General features: G+C 40.9%; 1 protein-coding gene across 2 annotated transcripts in view; it reads right to left on the reverse strand.

Annotated features, from left to right (window-relative positions):
- Positions 1-6,692: 6,692 nt before the first annotated feature.
- Positions 6,693-25,706, reverse strand: part of RAD50 (RAD50 double strand break repair protein) — a 34,601-nt gene continuing 15,587 nt past the window's right edge. For both annotated transcript variants that reach the window (XM_081851048.1, XM_081851049.1), the window contains exons 14-26: positions 25,163-25,400; positions 23,737-23,926; positions 21,925-22,051; positions 20,783-20,976; positions 20,496-20,606; positions 19,466-19,558; positions 18,232-18,345; positions 16,749-16,876; positions 15,040-15,264; positions 10,842-10,927; positions 9,963-10,105; positions 7,956-8,089; positions 6,693-7,083 (exon numbers count right to left, since the gene is read on the reverse strand). In XM_081851048.1, the coding sequence (XP_081707174.1) occupies positions 6,897-7,083; positions 7,956-8,089; positions 9,963-10,105; positions 10,842-10,927; positions 15,040-15,264; positions 16,749-16,876; positions 18,232-18,345; positions 19,466-19,558; positions 20,496-20,606; positions 20,783-20,976; positions 21,925-22,051; positions 23,737-23,926; positions 25,163-25,400 (1,970 nt within the window). In that variant the 3' untranslated portion in view covers positions 6,693-6,896. The remainder of the gene's footprint in view (positions 7,084-7,955; positions 8,090-9,962; positions 10,106-10,841; positions 10,928-15,039; positions 15,265-16,748; positions 16,877-18,231; positions 18,346-19,465; positions 19,559-20,495; positions 20,607-20,782; positions 20,977-21,924; positions 22,052-23,736; positions 23,927-25,162; positions 25,401-25,706) is intronic.

Here is a 25,706-nt window from a genome sequence, read left to right on the forward strand (position 1 = left end):
AGATCCTTACTGCTTGTTGCTCTTTTGCAAGCTGGATATTTATATGTGCAACAGGGGGAAGGAGATAGCTGGTGTGGAATCCCCACTACAGTATCCGCAAAAGCGCAAAACCACATATATCTGATTATGTGGAAGATCTCTCAATGCAAAATGAGTAATTGTTGCTGCTTAATGGAAATCGCAAGCAGGGCTTGCGTGAAGAAGGTTGTCTTTGCCTTGGCCCTAAAGCTCAATTAGAATTCCAGTGGGTTTCAATGTCCAGTTCAGAGTTCTGGTATTATCTATCAAAGCCAGGATCCCCTTAAGCAGGCTCATGCGGGGCGATGAGGAGCTGGGCACACTTGCCCCAGGCCTTGGAGGGCTAAGCTGGCAGGCAGAGGAGGGGGCGCCAGGGACCAGCTGCTTTTCTGTTTGAGTTTATAAAATATCTGCATCGGAGGCCTTTTCAAAATCTGCCTGCCTATTGATCTGAGGTGGGTGGTAAGGAAAGGGTCTTCTTGGTGGCAGTGGTCTAGTTATTGAATGGCCTCCCACAAAAGGCCCATTTATGTTAGGATTTTGGTCGCAAACCTTTTGTTTTCCCAGGCCTTCTAGCAACTATTATTTTTACTGCTTCAGTTTTGACTATATATATGTACAGTGGTACCTCGGGTTACAGATGCTTCAGGTTACAGACGCTTCAGGTTACAGACTCTGCTAACCCAGAAATTGCATCTCAGGTTAAGAACTTTGCTTCAGGATGAGAACAGAAATCGTGCCGTGGCGGCAGTGTGAGGCCCCATTAGCTAAAGTGGTACCTCAGGTTAAGAACAGTTTGAGGATAAGAACGGACCTCCAGAACGAATTAAGTTCTTAACCCAAGGTACCACTGTATATGTATATATATCTTTGGGATTTTCTTGTTATCTCATTGTTCTGAGAGCATTCCTGTCTTTAAATATATATTATTTGCTGCCCTTTTGCTGGGTTATTGTTTCTATATTGCACATGGGTGTGTGTGTTAGGGGAGTGACAGTACCTCTGGTAGGGGACATGTTGTGCTCCTTCTGAGGTAGTTTGTCCATCTTTGGTCCCCACTCTGCATTCAGCTCTCACTTGTGGCTCTTAGAAGCTGTCAGCAAGCAACACCCTTGGAAACAGCTTTGACTTGTCAGCTAAACCAGGGGAGGGTAGCCGGTGGGTCTCAAACCCTCAGTGAATTAGGAATTTCCCCTGCATACGAAGACAGGCTCTGAGTAGCTGAGAACAATAGTGGGCCCCACCAGTTCTAGTTCAAGACTCTATCTCATACAGCACACCACGTGGTGGCATGTTTGCACTCACAGATAAAATAGCAAAACAAATTGCATGTCTGTCTCCCAAACTTGCATAAAGTAAATATTTGGGAGGCATTTTAAGTCCTGGACATTCTCTTGGATGTCAAGATAGCATCCGTGATACGAGTAATGCCTGTTGGTTGGTTCATCGGCTGTATCTTCTTCTAGGAGCAGCAATGTAGCTAAATAATAATAATAATAATAATTATACCCCGCCCTTCTGGTTGGGTTTCCCCAGCCACTCTGTGCAGATCGCAGCATATATCAGAACATTCTAATACATCAGACATTAAAAACGTTTTGATACAGGGCTGCCTTCGGATGTCTTCTAAAAGTCAGGTAGTTAATTATTTCCTTGACATCTGGTGGGAAGGTGTTCCACAGGGCGGGCGCCACTACCGAGAAGACCCTATGCCTGGTTCCATGTAACATCACTTCTTGCAGTGAGGGAACCGCCAGAAGGCCCTCAGTTCCAAGGAAAACCATGTGGCTCTCAGGGCTCCATGCAGTCGGAGAGGGCGTTTCTATACTGTCATTCACAGTATAGTAAACCTTTTGTTGGGACTACTACAATATGCTTTATGTATGTCTGATTTTGAAGGGTATTCAGTATACTGTGACCCGGTTGGTGATTTCAGCCAATCGCCATAATACAATCGCCACACGTTTCTCTTATGCAACATGATTGTAGCATAGCATTTTTAATGCTGCCCAAGATTAGCAAAATGAAAATGACCACACTGTGAGAAAAGAAAGTGGTTTATTTCTTTGGCTGTTATTTGGGGGCGGGGGGGAGAGTGAGAGAAAAGGAGCATGTCATTTTAAAAGATGCAACTTAATGTGGATATTGGTAGGAAACTGGAGTGTCAGTTATTAAAATAAACCACCATGGGACAAACAAGCAAGAGGTAGATAAAAGATTTTATCACAAAGTGATGCTTAAGAAAAAATGATGATACTAAACAAAAGAAATGGTTATGATAGTTCACGTAGCATGAGTGGAAGGCAGGTTTGTAGGAGCTAACGGAACAGCATTCTTAGAAGTTGCCCCAGGGATTTTACACATATAAGCAAACTAAGAATTAGTAATTGGACTCGCCGTATCAGCCAGAATACATGGGGTGGAAAGTTGTAGCATGAATTAGTTGTCTCCTCAAAGTGGTGCTAATTATTAGCAACTTGGGCTTCTGATGCTCAGTGCAATATAACTACCACTATTTTAAAAAATGGTAAAACTAATGTGTCATCAGATATCACTCACTAATGGTAGAGAAAGATTTGTAGACACAGATCCATCTAAAGCTGAGCACCATCTGTATGGGTAAGGGATATGTGTGATCCCTTAGAAAGCAAATTTTAAAGGCTGGAATAAAGCTATAGTCAGGTCCTTGTAGATGTGAAAAATGATTAAAATAACTGATGGGTCAACCAAAGGCCAATCTAGCCTAACAGTCTGTTTCCCATAGTGGCCAATCAGGTGCCTATGGAAAACCCATGAGCAGGTATGAGACAATAGTTAGTTGACATCCATTTGTCTTGGGGGACAATGGAGGAGTGCGCCTTTGGGGGTGAAGTCAAACTATTGGATGGTTATAATGTGTCAGTAACTGGTATACAAAAGCATGGTGCCTCTGATTTTGAAGGTGGGGCGGGAGAGCTCAGTTGGTAGACCATGAGACTCTTAATCTCGATCTGCCTCATGTTGGGCAAAAAGATTCCTGCATTGCAAGGGGTTGGACTAGGATGACCTTTGTGGTTTCTTCCAACTTGACAATTCTATGGTCCATGAGGCAAGGTGAGGCAACTGCCTCACGTAGCAGGGTCCACAGGGGCGGAAGAGCTGGCCTCCAATGAATGCATCACACAGCACAGCTGGCGTGGCAGGAGTGTCAGAGACTGCTGTGTCACTCCTTGGGAGGCTGGATACACCACCTCAACAGCTTGCAATGCTCCCCACTAGGAGCGGGGAGAAACCATCATCAGAGCCTCCATTTTGCAAGGCCACTATGCAATGCTGCTGATCTCCCATCCCTAGGAGGAAATGGCAGAGGCTGTCCTCTGGGGTCTCCTGGGCTCTGCAACCACCCGGCATGATTCAGACTGGGCCTCTTTTTCCTTCGCAAAGGCCTCCGATTCCCACTTCAGCTGCTGGGCAATAATGATTTGATTCCCCCACCGCATGTTTCTTGTGTAGATCTTTGCTCACTGGCATTTTCTGATTCGCCTCAGGTGCCAAAATGTCTTGGATCATCCACATTGTGGATTTAATTGTGGAGTTTTAATGTGGATTTCAAGATGGAGAGGGGGAATTTACACAACATCCTCTCGATCCAAGTGGACACCTGTACCGTCTCCCCACTAAACTTGATTTTCCCAAGTTAAGGATAACTGAACACCCACGTTGTTCGACTGTGGATGTACTGAATTGTATAGGCAGGTTTTTTCTTGTTCTAAAGATGTATAGTGACATTTCGCTGGGTGCTATTATCACACACCCAACTTCGATTTTGTTTCTATCAGCCTGAAAGAAAGGAGGCAGTTTGCACTTCTGTTGTTGCTGCTGAAGGAATGTTCACAGTATTTTTAAAGCATCTGCTTTTGCACAGAACAGCTACGTTAAGAATAAACATAAAATTTACTCTTGCAGGTATGAGAGGCAGGAAAGGAGCGGGAGAAGGAAGTGGCAGTCTTTCATGGGAATGATACCACTGGACCAACACACAACTATACACATGTAAGTATATTATTTTTGAGTGTACATCTGATTTTCCAACTTATGCTGGGTAGGGAAATACTGAGATCCTCAAATGTCTGGCCACTTTTCTTAACATGGAAGTTGCTGCAGCCCCCAGATATTTGGGTTGCTCTTTTTCACACCTTTCTCAGTTCTGCAATATCCTTTTCAAGTGTGATGGTCCGAACTGTAGAGTCTTCAAAGTGTGTTACATGCTTTAACTAAAACCACCTGATTCAAAGGAGGTCCCTTATTCATAAGCAGCCTGGTTGGGAGGGGGGCTTGAAGGTATGCACCCAGTCCACACCTTTTGATGCCAGAATTTCCTGGGGCCGGCAGATAGTTCAATTGCCCCCTATGATTCCACAGGCAATGGAGTTATTACTGAGGGTAGGCTGAACAAAAAGTGTATATAATATGAGGAAAATTGTACAGAGAGGCTTGGCTTTCCTAGGTCAGGCCTACACAGGGGGGAAGTACATGTAGATCCTTATCCTGGGTGGAGTTTTGGGTAGAGGAGTACCCAACATGGTGCCCTTCAGGTTTTAGGACAAGTCACACTTGGCCACCAACCAAGCAATATTACACGCCAGTGCTGTATTAAACCCTGTGAGAGGCCCCTAGGCCTCTCACTAAGTAAATCTCAGGGGGCCTCTCACAAATTATCTCAAAGCTTCTACTCAACTACTTGTGAATATTCTACTAGGATCTGGCGTCTGTGGGAACTCGCCACACACTAACTCACAGAAAGCTTCATATCAGGTTTCTCGTGTGCGCACTCTAGAGGGATAACATTGAACATAAGAAATTGTAATTTTCATTCAAGATCAAATATTCTTTTGATCCATTGTTGCAGGGCCCCTAAAAGGTGTGGGGTCAATAGGCGGCTGCTGCTTACTCTGCCTACTTGGTCATCTGGCACTGTTACAAGCACCAATCAGCCAGAAAACCCTCTTACTTGTGGGCAGGCAGCAATCGCACCAAGAAAGATCAACTCAGATGAAGGAAAAATATATACAATCAGACCAGGCAGGTACTAACCAGCCTCCCTGGCCTGAGGGGTGATTGGTCCTATAGTAGGTTTGCTCCTATAGACTTAGACCAAAGAAAGCATTCCAAATGGCTGGAAACTGACAGAATTCTGGTGTAATACATGGAATAACTCGCAAGTAAGGACACATGCAAGGTCTAGAATTGTCCCTGATATGAAGCTAAAACATGCCCAACATTCAGTTGCCTGCCTTACTGTTTAGTTTGGTTAACAGTCTTGCCTGCCTAGGAAAGTAGTTTGATGGTGGGAGTATGTAATGTCAGAAGCAGGGATAGCCCACTCTAACTTTCCCCTTCCATTTTTGTTTTATAAGGATGATCTCAGAAGTATATTTTAGGAAGTACACAGTTAATACAAAGGGTTTTTTTTAGAAGAGTAATTCAGAGCAATGGAACATTTTTTAAAATAGTCTATCAGTTCACAGGATGAAATGTTTGCATGAAAAATTGCACCCAAGTGCCTGTTGCTAAGTATCGTTTCATGTTAGCATGCACAGTATCTTGTAATCAGTGGTTAAATTTTGAAACCATGTGTTTCAATTCTTATTTTAGATATATACCACAGGAAGTTTTAAAGTATAAGCAAATGTTGTGGGCATTCAATAAGCTCACCGTGACACAATGAAACACATTAAGGAGAAATGCAAAGAAACTATGTCACAAAATATCCAAATTATTATTATTAATGTCAAATGGGTCAAAGTTTGATAGAATGAAAAAGCTATTGAGAATTAGTTGACAAGTATTGCATCGTATGATAAAATGGTATGGTATTGGTGGCAGACCTTGGCGTCTCAAATTTCAGGGGTGCCTTATGTGACACCCCCTACTGCTTCTCACTTTCCGTTGGATTTCATAGTTGCAGTGCCTGCTGCAGTACCCCAGAAACTCTGCACCCAGTGCCACCAAACCAGTCATGCTCCCCTAGATCCACCTTTGATAATAGGATGGAATATAGAAAGTTGTCTACATTAGATCTTTCAGCTGAGTGCTGACTACAATAACTGGCAGTGAGTCCCTCGGGTTTCAGGTAGGAGTCTTTCCCAGCCCTATCTGGAGATGCCAGAGAGTGCAGAGAACACTGGCAGGTTCTCTACCAGTGAGCCATGGTCAATGTTTCCCTGCAACACAATACATTACTATGTGTAGTGCATCATCATGTACAGCAAGCAGAGGGCTACACTTTTAGCTTTGCCCCAAACACCCCCAGTAATTACATGCTTTACACAGTTGTCTGAGCAGAAAGCACAAAGCTTGAGCTCCTTCCTGCTCATGAGTAAGGGCTCTGTGTGATTTGGGTATCCCAAATGCACAGAGTTCATACACTGGGTATTCTGCTCATGCAACTTTGCACTATAGCTGCAATTTGGAAGGAAGAGATAGAGGTGCATCCCTGCTCCTTGGTCTACACCAGGCACCCCCAAACTCCAGATGTTTTGGGACTACAACTCCCATCATCCCTAGCTAACAGGCCCAGTGGTCAGGGATGATGCGAATTGTAGCTCCAAAACAACTGGAGGGCAGAGTTTGGTGGTGCCTGGTCTACAGACTTAGAAGACTCACACATGAGAAATATTGAAAGAAGGCTTAGCTTTTAGAATACCACATTTCTGTGCTCAGAATTTTAATCTCAATTTCCCCTCTTTTCAATAATACAACTGTTTAATATAAATCAACCAGCTACACATGCAGCAAAAAGTCTCCATCAGCAAGCATCTGATGCTATCCAAAAGCAGTTTTATTTTCACTCTATTATGTTTTGGATAAGTCCCGTATCACAAAAGCATTTGCAAACTCTAATGGACATATGATTCCAAAGATGTAACGCTACATTTTACAATCTCAGAACACTGGTCAATGTTCTTTTTAATTCTGTAGAATTTCTCAACATATTCAGACCGACTCAATAGTTCCACAAAGTCTTCATCATGAGTTATAACAAGAAGTTGGAAGTTGCGTTGCTGGGATCTACTTTTGATTATCCTGTGGAAAATCAACATTTAGAATGTGTTAGCTTATAGCCATCAAAATCTGGGTGGCAACAGCACAGAAAGCTGCAAATATAAGATGTTAATTGTTCCACTCATTTTTAAAGTTTATGATTATTTCATTTATACAACAGAAAGCTGTCCTTCAACAATACCCAACCCCTCTAATAACACAGCTACTAGAGAAAACAAATAAGGGAAATGGAATGAATGGAGAACAGAAAAAAGTGTGAGGAAAGCATAAGAAATACACAGAACCAAATTGAAGTGACTAATGCACCTGTTGATCAGATGGCAGAGAAAAATGTCTGAATTGACCCAGTACCCTAAATTATTGTTTGATCTTTTTAAGTTTCTGGATTAGGGTTTACATGTGAGGGTTTACAAATTTTTTTTGGAGGGGGGAAACACATACACACTTCCAGGTTCTTCCACACTTTTTCCAATAGCAGCAGTTGCTTCATCAGTAGAGCAGTCCATTCTGGGTGCTCTTTCCTTTGTAAGTGATCCCTCCATAATCTAACTTTTGGGCAATTAAAACTACACTGTGTTAACTTTGTATTAAGCAGGGAGACAAACCTTTTCTCAGGTGAGAGGTGCAAGTCTTCATAAAAGGAAGATATGGGGGATTTATAGAGCACTTTCAATTTGCTTTAGGACTCAATTTGGTGTGAATAAAGTGGAGTATAATAAGAGGAAGACTCAGCCGACTGCTCAAAATTCCCATGCAAATGAAGCAGCAGAGGTGCATTACAAGGGCATTCCTCAGGACTGGGCCAGACTGATCTATGGGCACTAATTGCTTTTCACTAATGCTTTCTCACCTAGGTTCCCACAGGCTTCTTTGTAAAATCTACAGATACTTACTCCACTAAGGCATGTGCAAGAGATTCAATATTCTCCCGATCAAGATTGGTGGTGGGCTCATCCAGTGCAAGAATGCCACAGTTGAGACAAAAGGATTCTGCTAGAGCAAGGCGGATAATGAGGGAAGCAAGAACCTACAACCAAAAGTAAAAGGCAACCGTTCAGTAAGTTAACCAAAACACAAACGCTTCTAAAAGCACCATGATGGCAGCACCATATCTGGACTCTACAATGACTGTAACATGACTGAGTGCTGCCCTGAATAAAATCTTCCCTTCACATAGAAAACTAATATGTCAGGAAGGATTCTAGCCTAACTTTCATCCTGACATGCGCGTTTCCAATGTAGATTCTTTAGAAAATGTATGAACATTCACTAATGTGAATTCTTTACTGCCTGAAAAGGTAAGTATAGGACAAAGGGTTGCCATCTAACAAGAACTAAGCTAGAATTCTAAATAAATTCAAGTGCTTTTCTTTACTTAGCTGATAAAAAAGGGCAAACTTTTTTTTTTAGAAAACATACAAATTAGAATCATAAGGCAAAGCAAATGAAAAGTTAAGTAGCCAACAAAAAAAATCAGAAAATGCCATATAAAAGCTATTACTAACTTTAATGCAGGTGTATTCTAACATATTAATTGCTATTAGCCATGATTGTTGTGTGATACCTCCAGTATTGGAGGTAGTATGCCTTGGAATACCAGTTGCTAGGGGAACGTGAGTTGGTGAGTGTTCTTGTGCTCATGTAGTAGTGGTCTGTGAGGAGGGAGCACAGGCAAGGACAAGGTTATGCACCTAGCTTCTCAACACCAAATGAAAGAGGTAATGAAAGAGGTAGGAATGGGTTGCTTAGCAGTGTTGGGCATTGAGCCAATCCAATGCTCCTGCCACCACATCAAACTTCCCATACCTTGCCCCTCCTTCTTGGTAGGGTGAAGTGATGCTTTGTGTTGTGAAGACAGCCGCACAAACCTACCCTTCCTGCACTGCTCTGCTGACTGATGCTGTCAGAACAGGATGCTGGACTGGATAGTTCTTTGGTATGATCCAGCAGTATGTGTTCTTACATACTGCCATTAGCTTTCCCTTCCTAGATTATATTTATCACCATGAGTATAGTGCTTCAGAAGATGTAATACAGTAATACCGCCATGAACGTCTGCCTTGTCTAGCATCCATTCCGGCAAACGTCCAAGGCAAACCGGGAAGTACCGGAATGGTTTACTTTCGGGTTTGCCACTCACGCATGCACAGAAGTGCTAAATCGCGCATGCGCAGAAGTGCAAACCGCTCTGCGCAGACGCGGTGCTTTACCCTGCATTCTTTTCGTCTAGTGGCCAGGGCTCCAGAACAGATCCTGGTCGCAAAACAAGGTACGACTGTACTAAAAAAGTTTTACCTAACACATTTTAATCCTTTGAATATCCCCCCTCCCACAGAGAACAGAGAAGGGAAGCAGCACATCCTGCCCATTTTCCCGGTGAGAATGCATGCAAGTACTGCATTTCCTGCAGGTCTTCCAATAGATTCCCTTCCATTTCAAGCACTTCATGTATTCACATTTCTTTGGCAGCTGTGGTTGTGGGTTACAACAGATAGGTCTAAAAAAGGTTTGAGTAGAACCCTTTCATCATCAGCCAAACCAGGATTCAGCCATCAGGAGTCATTAGTCTGGCAGATATCTGAAGTCAAGTGTGGGTGGAAACATGAGGAAACTACACTTTACCCTTCTGGCAGGTACTACGTAACTACAGTGAGTGTGTGTGCCTTATCTGGGGAAATGTCTCCCTGCCCAATGTGCTGCATCTCCCTCCACCCCAACCAATGATATTAACCTATCTTCTCCTCTACCAGATGCAAGTGACAAAGTGGACCAGTCTGTGGAAATTTATGCCGTAATAATTTTTTGAATAAAAATGCAAAATATATTTTGACTGTGCATGTATCAAATATGAAACCCAACATATCCTATGCACTGGCATCCAAACAAGTGTTGTTACCTACCTTTTGTCCAGCACTACATCTGCCCCTCATATCTAGAGCAGTGTCTCCCTTTATCATTACTACTCTGTAATTGTAACTCCTCCTCTTGTCAGCAGCAGAAACATTCTCATCTGCATCAGATCTAATTTCTATATATTCAATATCTGCATGGAAAAGAAAGCAGTTTCACTACAGTTAGTTGCCAAATCAATAGATTCGTTGGCCTTAAAGCAGCTAAACTTTCTTTAGTCCAATCTTCTTCACAGAGGCATGATGTACAATACCCAAACATTCTTAAGCAATTAGCTTCATAATCCAGATAAGCAGGGTTATAGGCAAGCCTGTTAAATTGATGAATTACATCTCTAGTACTAAATGGAGGAACACTGGCAGAATGAACAGAGCCCTAGTTACATGTCACAAAAAGAAAGAAGGAATGATCAAGATGGACCACATCAATGACTCTATGAGAAAGGCATATATTTAGCAGGATAAACCAAGACGACTCAAGCAGGATTAACCATGCTACTTTTTATAGGAAGTTTAGTTTATTAGATTTATTTATTACTTCCCAGAGACAAAGTAATCCTAAAGCCATTTACAGAAAAGATATACTCTAAAATACAAGTCACAGTAATGCAACCATTAACAATATAACCCTTTCCAGGCCCCAATTAGAATTCCTATTTGTAACTTAAGAGAGGACGCTTTTTTGTCTATCCAGGAAAAAAGTCCACAATGATTATAAGGAATGTTAATTCTAAATATGTTTTGATTTTTGTTCTGATTTTCTACATATTTTTGTTTTTGAATAAATGTTTAACCATCCTGAATCTTTAAGAAAATGCATAATATAGTATAAATCTACACAAAAAAGATTAAGAAGAAATACTTTGGTACCTTGTCCCCTATAGGTACTTCGCCAAAGGTCACGAATTATCTTGTTTATTTCTTCCATCTTCATGCTGTGAAATGTCATTATTGCTCTAAAAGAAAAAGAAAAACCACAGCTCATTATGCTCCTTCCATCAGACTTCACTTTCTTTCTACCCTAGGCATACAAGTTTGTGCTACAGTACTTGAAAAATAAATGATGTGTGTGTCATATGGATGAATCTAGAAATTCTCTTATGATCACTTTTAATTTATTTATTAAATTTATATCCTACTATTCCTCACAAGAGGGGACGGGACGCAGATGGCTCTGTGGTTTAGGGCTTGCTGATCATAAGTTGGCGGTTCGAATCCCCGCAACAGGGTGAGCTCCCGTTGTTCGGTCCCAGCTCCTGCCCACCTAGCAGTTCAAAAGCACATCAAGTGCAAATAAACAGGTACCGCTCGGGCGGGAAGGTAAACGGTGTTTCCGTGCACTGCTCTAGTTCACCAGAAACAGCTTAGTCATGCTGGCCACATGACCCGGAAGCTATCTGCAGACAAACGCCGGCTCCCTCGGCCTATAGCATGAGATGAGCGCGCAACCCCCGAGTCGTCTGCGACTGGACCTAAAAGTCAGGGGTACCTCACAAGGGAACTCATTTAAATCACGTTTGCATAAATTTTGCTTCTAATTTGGTATAAAGACTTTCTTGCTGATAGAACCCAAACTTATTAATGCCACATTTTTTATTTTGAGGTAATTAATCTACAATTAAATATAATAAATCCCATGAGACTTTTGTCAATCATTGCTGCAAACAAAGGTAGGTGTGGAATGGGTCTAAGTGTTCCTCTCTATAAGGAAGTGTGGCTGAAATATTTAGGTAGGTAAATGTCTAGAAGATGGGCCAGGGTAGCATCACAGGAAGAAACAAATTAGAAGTTCATATTAAGTGCAATTTAGAATTACTGCTAAAATATGGAAACTTTGAAAAATGGCAGATACAAAGGAATTAAACCAGGAAAGCTAGAATAGTGGAGTTTTTTAAATAATTAAAATAAAGCACATGAACAGAAATTGCTATGAAATTTGTTGATCTAGTAGTGGTTTATTAAAAGACCCTAAATTTCTTAATAGTGTATAGTGTGTTTGTCTTTTATAACTCCCAAGGTTTTCTACTATGTGTGAGCTTGGCTTGCATTTTAAAACTTTGTGTTCACAGTGTCTGACCTTTAGATTTATGCCTTTCTGAGGCTATATATGGAATATAAAAGGCTATAAAAGGTATGGACAATGTACATGCAAATCCAAAGTTAAAAAAATGAAGTTTAAGCACCCCATTCCTAACAGGAAGATGGGGATGCAAGATAATCTCTGAATTTACATCATATCTAATTAAGCCAACAAAAGACTGAGAATATTAATCATGTAGATATAGTCACTGACAAATTCTCATTCCAATCTAGATACTAATCCACAGATCAAAGCGTACGTGCACAGCTACACACATATAACTCCTACATAAACAGGCCTTGTGCACCCTTGTGCATTGTGCACACAGAACTTCCTCCAACACCAGTCAACAAATTCCTGGTGTGTAGAAGCTTCATTGTGCTTTGTAACACCTGGATCAGGTGAACCATGCATCGTTTTTTCCTTTGAATGCTTCAAAAGGTGCCAGACCTAGAAAGTCACCTAGATGCTACATCTTTTGTAACAGGAGCACTAGAGGTCAAGAGGAAAGAGATATAATGGAAAGCGGTAGCTTGGCATGGAACACCTTTGGTCTTTATACCAAGAAATATTACTTTCATTATTCTTATTAGTTATATTTAGTCATAGCTTCCATTATAGTAAAGCTTCATATAGCAGCTCTCCATTTGATAACATCAAATTTGTTTAATGTTGAGTCATGGTTATTTTTTGCTGGTGAACTGAGTTGCACATTTAAGTGCATCAGATAAGGATGCAGAAAAAGAAGCAAATGTTACCTCTTATCATGTTTGGAGGGAGGAAACAACCCATGGCAATAAAAGATGCTTTGTTTTTCGAAAAAGGAAAAGGGGAAAAAAAGGCAGGAGGCCTAATATTACATTTCCCGCCTTCGTACGTTACCTCTTTCCTTTTGCGCTGTGTGAAAACATTATCACTTGCTACATCTTTAAGCAGCTTAAGAATATGGTTTGTAGCGTTTGCATGCTATAGTAGCCAGGGTTTATCGTAGCATTGCAAAATGATCCGTTCTCACAGTGCCACAGCAAACAAGGGAGGGTCTTCCCAATTCCCACAGCTCAGAAATATCCCCAGGCCATTCAGAGAGGCTTTTTGGGGAGAGGGGACAGGAAAGCCTCCTTCCTTCCTTTCAGGTTCTCAGGTGAAAGCCGCATAACGGAGGTGCCAAACTAACATATGTGGGGTGGACCTAGAGGCATCCACAGAAAATGTCCTTTCCCAGGCCACTCCTCTCCACAAAAAGAGAAAAACCTTCTAAGGGTGGTGGAACTATCAAGAGGTAAAGGTAAAGGTACCCCTGGCCATTAGGTCCAGTCGTGGCTGACTCGGGGGTTGTGGCGCTCATCTCGCTTTATTGGCCGAGGGAGCTGGCGTACAGCTTCTGGGTCATGTGGCCAGCATGACTAAGCCATTTCTGGCAAACCAGAGCAGCACACAGAAACGCCGTTTACCTTCCCACCAGAGCGGTACCTACTTATCTACTTGTACTTTGATGTGCTTTCGAACTGCTAGGTTGGCGGGAGCAGGGACCTTCTGATCGGCAAGTCCTAGGCTCTGTGGTTTAACCCACAGCACCACCCTTATCAAGAGGTACCTATCTGCTAATCTTACTACCTGAGATGGTATGTAGAGAAAGAGGGGGCCTTTCAGTTATTTGAGACCTAACTCATTTAAGGGCTTTAAAAACTGGCATGAGCACCTTGAACTGGAAATGAATTGGGGGAAAGTGAAGCTGTTTTAAAACAAAGGTTGTATTAGTTCTAAACAGAGCTCTGATCAGTCAAATGGCTGCTGCATTTTGGACCAGTTGAAATTTCCAAGTAATTTTCAAGGGCAACCTCCTATAGAGTGAATTGCAATGATTAAATATGGAAATTACTGGGGCATAGCCTCATCATCTCTGTCCAAAATGGACCATAAATGGCAAACCAGCTGAGCTGGAAAATGACCTCCTAGCCACAGAGGCCACCCAAGCCTCTAGTGACAATGTTGAATCCAGCAGCGCCTCCATGCCATGAACCTGCTTATTCTACGGGAGTGCAACCTCAACCAGGGCAGGCCATCTTCCTATCTCCAAGACTCAAAAACTTGGGACACAGAACACCTGTCTTTTCAAGATTCAGCTCCAGTTTATTGGCCCACATCCAGCCCATCAATTACCCCAAGCTAACATCACAACTGCACCTCCCAATTCAGATGGAACACACAGAGAGAATGGGACCTGGCTACATATTGGTGACACATCACTCCAAAGCACCTGATGACAGCTCCCAGTGGCTTCATGTAGATGTTATGGGAGACTAAATGGAATTCTATGGAACACCACAGGACAACTCACATAGTGCTGAACAGTAATCTCCTATAACTATCTGGAAATGGCCCTGAAGGTAGGAGCAGAACCACTGAATTACAGTGCCCCCCAACTTTCCCAAGACACTCCAGAAAGATACTTAGTCAACAGTATCAAAGGTCACACTCCCCCCTCATGTCTTTCCTGACAGATGTCATAAACCAGGGCAACCACAGTGGTTTCAGTGCCATGACTGGGCCTACACTATATACACTAATAGCATTAAAGTGAACATATTTTCCTAGACACATAAGCAGAATTCAAATTCTCGTAAACGGAAGAGATTCTTTTCCTCACTGGTTTCTGATTATATGTAAATAAGCTCTCCATTATCAAAAGGAAATCTTAAGGCTGCAAATTTGCTAGTGTATGTCTGCATGGCAAAATGACACATAACTGCATGTCAACAATTTACATGTAATATTTTTAAAAAATGTATTCACCTTCATCCCAAATTCTGAAGGCTAGGAGTAACATTTATAGATACCGATAGACAAGATAATAAAATATAACTATTGTCTTGCCTCTCAGGAATAAGGGGATTAAAAATTCAGCCTGCTAAATTTTAAAGCTCTCCTTGGGGAGATAATTGATTAATTGATAGTTACCAAAGCCAACATGCTATTTAAACAACTCACTGATCCAGTGCTTTGTAGTAAATGTCCAAATCCTTGTTTGCCAACTCCGTTGTTCTCATGTCAATCATCATTTCTTTGTATTTTTTCTCAGCATCTTTAAACTGTGATTCTCTCAGCTCTCTCTTAAACCTAAGGATTTCTTCCTCAAATCCATGCTGTCGACCAAGCGCCAAGCTTTCTTTTCTTTTCAATTCTTCTATTTTCTCCTCTAAATGCTGTCGGTCCCTGTCAAGTAGAAGTTAATATACAGCTTTGTTATCTATTATAGCAGTAATCAGAAAGTGATTTCTTAACCATGAGTAAATTGCTTGATGTTGTTTATAATAACTTAACCAAGCCACAAAGAGGGAAAGAGAAAAGGATGGAAATAAATGGCAGTGCATTTAAAATGAGTCTCAGTTGGGCCTAAAATGTTTAGACAGATTTGCTGGGTGGCATTCAAAGACGGGGGGGGGGGGGGGGACTGTCAGCAGAACAGGGAGGAAAGGAGGGCGGGAATTTCCAGCAATCTTTCCCACCTTTTGCATGCAATGCCCTGCATCCCCTCTACATTTGCACTATAAGATTGGGGACCATCTAGTTTTACAGGGACATGGGATCTTGCTCCTCATCCCACCGGATTACACCCATGGAGAATTAGTCTATCAATGGCTTTTAGCTATCAACCTTAACTGGAAATTCCAACACCAGAGGCAGCACAGCTCTTAATATCAGCTGCTGAGAAAAATGGGGGGGGGGGGGGAGGCTGTTATAAAGAATGATAAGCATAAATGTCTCTAGTAAGCCTGCTAGGTTAAATACACAGGTTGGTCATGGTGCTTCTGCTTCATTAGGGTTCCTAACTTACGAGAGACATGGTTAAATAATGCAAGATTCATTTTAAACATGACACATGCCCTGCTTTGGGGCCAACCATCTGGCCACTGCTAAAGAAAAGACACTGGATTAAAGCCCTATTCAGTTATTCGCATGACGGAGCAACACAATTTCAAAGGGACTGCGTCTTTAGACCTTCACCTATTGTTGCATGGTTAGTCCCTTGTTCCCATTTGGTCAGGGCAAACACCAGTAGTGGGAAGCCTTCTGTATTTGCTTAGGCTCCCCAAAAGAGACAGAATCTGTGATCAAGGTTCTAAAACCAGTAAGGCTACTATTATATTCTTAGAGTACCAAAGATAGATATTTGTCCACTTTTAGCCATTTTTTTTAAAAAAAAACCTATCTGAGGCATTAGGGCATAATCAAACTTGCAATTCACCCATTGAGTTACACTGTGAGAATAAGGAAGCCTGGTACTGAGGACAGATTACAGAGGTCAAGTGTGATCGTGCATAAATTTAGGTGCTTACAGGTGAATTTGACTTAGAAAGTATCACCAGAAGCTTGCCAAAAGGTAGTTCACATGGTGCATGCTAGCCTATACAGTATTTAAAACCACTCTTCTAAGTATAATCAAATTGCTTATGCTGTAGTTGCTACAAGGTTGACCACAGTATACAAAACTAGAAACTTAGATTATCTAAGCAAAGGAGAAAAACAGTTTGGTCTACAAGAAAAGTATCTATCAAGATATGGTGAATATGCAAATACTTGTGGACTACTAGCTAGGACCAAGTATGGAAAAGTGGTAAATATGCAAATAATTAAGGTCTACTGCTTTGCAATTAAGAAATTATTTTTTTTCTTTTAAAAGGAAGTTCAGAAGATACCTTTTCAGTTGTGGGACTTCCATTTCCCCCATCTCCTTCAAATATTGCTTTATACTATTTTCGACTTCTTTTAGATCTTCATTTCTTTTTCTTAAAGTAAGGTTATCTTCTAACCACCGCTCCTGAATCTAAATTCAAATAAAATATATTAGTGAGTCATTTTGTGCCATGACTATTTGAGAAGAGAGTTGGAAGGGATTTCAAAGACAGTCCGGTTAACTACAATGCCGGTGCAGGAAATCCACTACTACAGCATCTCTGAATAAAGCATGAGCTGTAGTTAAAAATGGGCTATGTATTTACTATACAAAATGTAGCAGTGTTTTGTTTTCAATCACCACTGTACTTGTATTTTAATTGGTACTTTTAGCTGCAATCTTATAAATTTAACTGAGAGTAATCACCAATGAAAAACAACAGATATTACTTCACAGAATTGGTATTTCAGTAATTTTAACTAAAATCAGAGTTGAACCCTAACATCTGACAAGCAAAAAGAACAAAGTCTTATAAATGATAATTAAAAACAACCATACCAATCCAGAAAGTTATGTAAAAAGATTACTGTTTTGTCACCTGCCTCAGCCTTTGGGATGGGGCATTTAAAAAAAAAAAATACAGATATGAAAGTCTTTTAAATTCTCAAAAGGAAAATGGTAGCAGAACTTCAAAATCTAATTGAATTAATGTGAAATAACATTTTGTTTAGAAAGAACGTACTTTACAAGAAGCAATGAGTAGATAAAAAATGTAGTATGATAACTTGAGATACAGTGGTGGCTAATTCAAAGGTCAAATGTAAAAGATTCCTGGTTCAGGGTGAATGAAATGCTCCTTTATTTATTGTTACATATTCAATTTAATGCGCTGTTCATGCCCACCCTCTCTTTAAGATATAGAAATAACCAAAGAATAATGTGGGTTGATAACATATGATGCTAGTATACCTACAGATGAATACGTAGCATGACATATGTCATCGGACCCAGTAAAATAATTTGACAGAGCAGGTGGAACTGGCACAAGGGAGGATAAGTTCCTTAGCTCCTTGATTTGCAGTGCTGAATTGGGCTTCTTGGGGATATTAGTGAGTAGCAATCACATGTTCTGGAGGAGTGTGTCAACAAGCCAGATTTCCCTATTAGGGGATTTTTTAATATAGCATTGAAAAAATACTTTGTAATGTCACAAGTTAAATTGTTATGCTAACTGGTCAATCAGAGGCACATGACCAATTCAACTTGACGATACATGCAAAACGCGCATGCTGCCAAAACATATTGAGTGAATTCAATAAAAAATACTTTCTTTTCAAACTTATTTGCAGGACATTTGACTCACAGGAGTGTTCTCTCAGGCCCTTAATGCTGCTGTTAAGTACGTCAGAATCATACAGAAGGCTACTTTGAAAACAAAGACTACTGTCTACTATGCATAGATATCAACAATATTTGAGAAAAATATCTGAACTAGACAAACGTACCTTCTGGGTATCAATATTTTGTCTAATAGTTCCAATTTCTTTATTTATCGTTTCTTTCTTTTTCTCACATTCTGCTAGCAGATCCTTGACTTCATCAAGTTCAGATTCCTTTTGCTAAAAAAGGAAAACACAGAGATGAAAAAAATTAACATGACTTTGGAAGGTGTGAAGAAATGCTGTTCTGTTTTGAAAAACAGGTTTCTGTGACCACTGATGTTGCAGTATATGCTATTATTATGTATACTATTACTAAGTTGCAGTCTGTTTAGCAGAAGCTACTTGACAACTGGTTCTGAAAGACGAGAGGGAGGTGATCATTTTTAATATTTATGTCTGATATTTATAGATGGGGGCTGCATCAAGTAAATTCATTCTGATTTGTCTGAGAAACAACAGACTCTGATTGGCTGAAGGTTCTTGTAAGTGAATAATGGGAAGCTAGCTGACAGTTGGGAAAGGGAGCAGAGGAAGTCGACAAGAAAGTGGACACTTAAGGCCTGCGTATTAAGTTTTTCATCCCCACTGTGTTAACAATACTTTGCTGGTGAAGATCAGGAGGAGAGAGCCAGTGTCTGTGTTAAGCTAAGAGGCTGCCGTGTAAATGTATTTTCAGAGGAAGGCTATACAAGCAGGTTTTTAAGATCATGTAACTGCCCAAGAAGCCAGAAGTACAACCACAGTCTGCCTTGGTCAGACCACATCTGGAGTACTGTGTCCAGTTCTGGGCACAATTTAAGAAGAATACTGACAAGCTGGAACATGTGCAGAACAAGGCAACCACAATGATCAAGGGTCTGGAAACCAAACCTTATGAGGGAATTGGGTATGCTTAGCCTGGTAAAGAGGAGACTGGGAGGAGATAGGATAACCATATTCAAATATCGAAAGGGTTGTCACATGCAGGATGAAGCAAGCTTGTTTTCTCCTGCTCCAGAGGCTAGGACACAAACCAACTGCTTCAAGTTACAAGAAAGGAGATTCCCACTAAACATTAGGAAATTTCTGACAGTAAGAGTTGTTTGACAGTGGAACAGACTCCCACAAGAAGTGGTGGACTCTGCTTCATTGGAGGTTTTTAAGCAAAAGTTGGATGGCCACCTGTCTAATATGATTTCGTTGAGATTCCTGTGTTGCAGGCGGTTGGCTGAAGTTGAGGATTCCGGTTTCTCTGTCAGTGCTGACAGTGGAAGGAACAGGTTACTCTTATAGAGGGTATTATCATATTTGCAATTACCTGTTTATATTCTTCTTTCCCTTCTTGAATATAGTTCTCAATCTCTTTTATATAGTTATGGATGTTTTTAATTTTCTCTTTAATCTCATTTATCTGTGAAAAAAACATATTAAAAAAATGTGTTTGCTTCCAAGACATGCCTGCCTGCCTGCCTGCCTGTCTGTCTGTCTATCTCTCTCTCTCTCTCTCTCTCAATCTCAAAGACAACATATTGTTCAAGTACACTTAAAAATATTAATTGTACTTTAACCTGGAAGCGTTCCATATTTTTCCGTCTATAAGACGCCCCCGTCTATTTTGGGGACCTCAAAATTTAGAAAATTGGGGGGATTGAGCTTTTGGGGAGGATTATTTGGTGGGAATGCCGAAAATTGCTCACCTGCCAGAACACAGAACACAACTCCCCCAGTCGCATCTGCCTGATCGCCGCCATTAGCCCGCCTGCTTGCTGCTGGTTTCTGCGATGCGAGCAGTGCAGAAATTTTCGCGGCTCCTCGAGTAACATTGTGCCGCCTGCTATTCCGTAGCCTCCCCCACCCATGCAAACTCTGTAAACAAAGAGGGAAGGCTGCCTGCGAAGCGGAACTGCCGATCAAGCTATTTCTCCCCTCTGTGCCTTTCCTGTGCCTTTCCCACGGAGGAAAGGCACAGAGGGGAGATATATCTTTGATCAGCAGCTCCACTTTGCAGGCGGCCTTCCACCCTTCCCATTTCATTTTTTGCGGCATGGCAAAAATGAACAGCCTACAGCCTCCCTCCCAGCTGTAGGGCCGGATGAGGGGGAGGAGCCAAGCGGACTACGGAGGCCCCCCGGCTCGGCACTGTCAGGAGCTGCGACTGCTAGAGCAAGTACCGTCTTTATTTATATATTTAATTGCTATATTCCATAGATAGGACGCCCCACTTTTAAAACCTTAAAAAAATGGGTAAAAAACCTCGTTTTTATAGACGGGAAAATATGGTATGTATCTTTGACTGCAGTAAGAGGCTGCATTATTTTAACAAAATAACTGAAGACAGGCTGTCTAACCTTCTCCTGTGTCACTTTGTAACTTGTGTTCTTTTTGTTTATTAACTCTTCTTTCTCATGTTGCAGTTTTTCTAAAGTTGCTTCAAGCGGAAATAGCTGCTCCTTTGCTTCCTGAAAATGAAAAACAAACCACCAACATGTATATTTTAAATTAGACGTTTGTCACTACTTCTAGGTACATGCAGATTTTAACTTTTTAATGACTTGGCTGATTTTTTTGTGATGCTCAGCAAAACTGAAAGGTGAGAAGAAACAACCCACACCAGAATAGGAGCTGTTCCTCTTACCTTGATCTCTCTGTTCAAGGAATGTAACTCAGTGGTCAGCTCCACTAGCTGCTCTTCCAGCTGCTGTCGACGTTGCATACGACTGGAAATTTCAAGTTTCTCTGTTTGCAGCTCATTCACTGCACTCTTCAGATTCTGGACTTGATTTTGTTGGTCTTGTTTAAGAGTCTGCTTCAATTCAATTTTACCAGTAACTGCAAATGTAATTAAAGGCAGGCATGATGTCATAAAGCAGAGAATAAATCTCAGATGAAAACTGATCATTACCTTTAACACTGAAGAGCACAAATTTACCCTGTTCAAAAGAAAAGATACCTGAGGTTGTGTGGTGGACAAAAATATATCTGGTAAGACTTTTAGAGAGATACAAAGTTTCTACTGATCTTGCTGTAATACTGTGACAATCTTTCATAGAGGACAACAGAACTAAAGACTGCATATGTGGAAAAATGGTTACTACTTGCTACATTGAGGGTGGCAAATGTTTATTTGGTGAAAACCGGTCCCCCCAGATTTCTGAACTGAATTATAACCAAGGTCACCATAGGCAAGGGCCCCAGACTCTAAGCTATCATTTTATTTTATTTTTAAGAAGTTTCTAGTCCTCCTATAAAGATGTAAAACCATATGACAACTGACTCTATACCAGGGATGTCCAACCAATAGATTGTGATCTACCGTTTGATCCCCAGCTGATCCTGGTACAATTCTGCGCAATCCACCCACCCCATGCACACTCCTTCTCCCTCCAATGACAATGGGTAGATTACTGCCAGTTTTTTTATACTGGGAGTAGATCACAGTCTCTTGGGAGTTGGATATGCCTGCTCTATACCATTGAAGAATACATGGAATATGAAGTGGTTTAGGTTTGTGAATAAAAGTTTGACAAGTATTTCAAACAGTTGATGTGGTCAAAGCAATGCCCTCTGCTTGTAAGAGTTAAAGATATTCCATTGGTTGCCACTCCACCCCCCCTTGGTAGTGATAGAATATCCTAAAAGGATTATATTTCTAGGAGTGTGGAAACGGTACAATATGGTATGTTGCCAGTGGGTTTTTTACATCCATGTGGGAAATGCAGAAATAGAATTCAGTGTCTTGTTACAAAAATAATCTAAAACTTTTTCAAAGCACCCCACCTGTATCCCACTGGTGCTTCTTCTCTTGCTTCTCCTGGCTTACTTGTAGCAGGGTCCGACCTAAATCCACTCCTTGTAGTTTAGCAGCCTGCTGAGCAATTTTTCGTTCAACATCCTTTAGATCAGTCTGAAAAATGAAGGGGCCAATATTGATATTCTTGAATACTGATATTCTTGAAGTGCTTGATATCGCTGTTGGGATGCAGTCAAGCACCTGGTAGGTGCAAGTGGCTATACGTATAGTAATCCCCTTAAGACACTAACACAGCCGTCTCTTCCTTCTAATGACCTGGTGCATTTAGCGCATATGCTGTGGAGGAATGTGAAGCCTACACAGGCATCTCACACCCCCACTGCAGACTGCTTTTACATTAACTGCTAAACAGAGGAAGAAGAGCTGGATGGGGACACATGAGATTATATTTCTTAGTATGCAATCAAACTTTTGTAGTATCCTTACCAAAGGAGGGATACAGAGTACTGATGTTCTGGGCATGAAGGTCAGGGCACCTGCTATTGTCATTTGCCTGCTCAGGTCCCAGGCTAGCAATCCCCGCGCCACCATTGCTCCACTTACTGCAGCCTTCCCTGAACCATTTGTCCCTAAAGGCTGCCCTCCCCACACCATCATCTTCCAATAGGCTGGCAGAGGCGGAAGAGGCAAGATACTACCTACTTGAAGCAATTAACAAAGCAGGGACTTGTAGCCCATGGCAGCAGGGCCATGGGGTTTGTTCACCCGCCCACTGCCCACAAATGGTGGTGTGGCAGCTCATAATCTTGAGCACAGACCTATACACCTAGATCCTAGAGAAGCTGCTTGCTTTCTGTGAACCAGGACATGCCATGCTAAGAAGGGGTCAGATTGATTGGACTGATTTCTCCATTACCTTTGAATTTGCTTTGCTTTACAGGAGACGAGGGCTTGAGAGGGAGAAAGTATGCAAAGATGTGAAAGAACCAAGGAGTGAGATGTTGCCTAAATAAACCTTTTTCAGATTTTGAGAGGCAAGGAGGGAGTCAAGTTTTAGTATGACCCACAGATCTACCCTTTGAGATATTTAAGATTAAAATGGGGAAATAAAAACTGTATTTTGTGAGTACATTTATTATGTGTTAGTACAATCCTATGCATGTTTACACTACATTCAGCCCATTTCCGTGTGCACAGGGATGAAGCATGAGTCTTTTCAGTGTATTTGTTATTATTTTTAATATATGTATTTAGCTATCTGGATAGACTCTATCCATTCACATTGTATTGAACTCCAAATTTCTCTGGCAAGTTTGAATCCTCCTGTCTGTCTTCACCAGCTGGAATTTAGAGGCTATGTTATAATCTATCAAAATTTTAATCTTTCAGGCTTTTAACATTTCCCCCCCATCTCTTACAATTAAGTGTTATGTTTCCATCTCTAAAATGAGCAGATGTTTTCTGGAAAGTCTTCTATTTGCTTATATTTTGATACTATAAAGCACATTACTATGGCTTGACCAACTTTTGTGTGATTATCTGCTCTGTACATATGGCTTTTTCTTTCTAGTTGTGACAGTTGCAGTCTAGATTGGGTTGATTTGTCATTGCTCGGTATCAAGTGCTGATGGTATCAAGTGGTGGCAGTGGATTTGAAATTACTTGCACTAGCTAAGTGCTGGTGGAGAAATTAGAGAGAAAGAGATCACATTGAACAAGACTTTTTCTGTTTTTTAAAATCCACATAAACAGAAGTTCTTGCCAAAAGACAGTGGATGGAGAGGGTAGCCAAATCCATACACTGAGCCCAAAAAACCTTGCAGGCACCCCTGCCTTACCTGATATCTTTCCATAAGTGTAATATCTTGCAGACATGCTTTAGCACTTTCCTCCTCGGTCATTATAGTACCTAGGAGGGTTTCCTGTTCTTCTGTATCACCTTTAAGTTGTTGAATATCTCTGTTGAGTGTCTGTAATTTGTTTCTTAAGTCGGGTAGGTCTTTTTCTTGGAGTTCAGATACCATTTGCCTTAGCAAGAAATATAAAATTCATAATATTTTCTATCTTCAGCAGAAGAATCACCACAGTACAAATAGTAGCTATGCTTGGATTACATATGGATTGCTTATTTTACAGAAAACATCTTTTAGTTTGTCTTTGATTTTGCCCATGACATTTTATCATATTTAAGAAACCATGTGTACTATGGCATTACGCTATAAATTGCTGTCATCCTGTGAAGAAAAATTACCCTAATGGCCATTAAGAGAAGGCCAAACAAACAAACTTTGCATGTATTTACTCAAAGGAGAAGTGGTCCACTTTAAATGCATTTGGACTTGTTTCTCAACTGAGGAGATTCTTGTATGAAATGGGCTGAACTGAAGTGGGCTGCTCTCAACATTTTGGAGCTACCACACATTAATTTTCTTTTTAACTTTATCTTTGAACCTCACACAATAACTTTCAGTGAAAGCTATCCGTTTCACAGCTTTTATCATTGTCTCTCTCTTGCCATTTTATTATTCTGGCTGATCTTATGCTGTACTTTTAAACTAATGTTTTGTTTGCTTTTTAAACACGATTATGATTGTTTCTTTCGGGTACTACGGACTTGGATTCTAACTTCCTGTGAGTAGAGTTCCTTATGGAACATTCTTACCAATGGAATGCGGAAAGCTGTTCCCTACCATTCCACTTTATCCTTGCCCTTTGAAAATTTGCTCAATAGTTGCAGAACCCACTTGAACAACACAGGAGCGGGTGCTGGAAGCTCCACAGGAAGGAGATCTGCAAAAATCCCCCTTTTCCCTTTTGCCAGAAGCAGACTGTTTGGATACAGAATGCAAGCCACTGTATTATTTTATATTGGAAGCTGCTTTGGATGCTATATATCTGAATGAAAAGTGCTTCAAAATATTTACATAGATAGAGCAGTATCTAACCACAGAATTGTCAGCACAAGGATTTCCACTTGCTTGCTGTAACTTCTTCCTGCACCCTTCATCTGCTCAAGAGGGTGGGTAAACAGCTTTAGGGGACATATGGGAAGAGGAGAGGGAGAAGCTCTGTTGCAGAAGCAAAAATATTTGCACTAATGGGTCTATTTAGTTGGATATTGCCCAAAGTGTAAAACTGTCTTCCCAAACGATATTAAAGGGCAATTCAAAAATGGTTGCATTCTCTGAAAATTCTGCTCACCTCTCCTCTAGCATATAATTCCTGTAACAAAAAAAGAAAGTTTTATTGCACTTTCTGACTCACCTGACAGGTTTAAGTGACATCATTTCATCACGTCTCTTCTCCCTTCTCTTAAGCTCAGACTCTGTTGCCTTCAGTTTGTCTGGAGCAAGACGCAACTTGGACTGAAGATCATCTACCACATCCTGCAGTTCTGCCTGTGTTTCAAAGACCCTCTGACAAACTGGACAACACGATTCTTTTTCATCCCTTAATTGTGTAATGAACTGCGAATAAACTGCTGTAGCTCCAGCAAGCATGGCTGTTTAAAAATGAATGAATGAATGAATGAATATATATAACCAAAATGATAGCCATTAAGACAGAGCATGGGCAACATTTTATCAAATTCACCAATTCATGTAATGGCATGATTAAACCTGTCTTGTCCTAATTAAACAATTGCCTTAAGAGCAACATTGAATTCCACCCTTTAGCTTTGCCAACATGACCTTAATAGGGCCTTTGCTGTGGTCTTAAATATGCAGGTTTTTCTTATCATTGAATTATAGGCATGAATCCAATTTTGATCCAGTTGATGCCTCCTCCACCCAGAAAATCCACCGCA

Source organism: Podarcis erhardii (assembly GCF_964252035.2).
Source record: "Podarcis erhardii genome assembly, chromosome: 2".
NCBI lineage: Eukaryota > Metazoa > Chordata > Lepidosauria > Squamata > Lacertidae > Podarcis > Podarcis erhardii.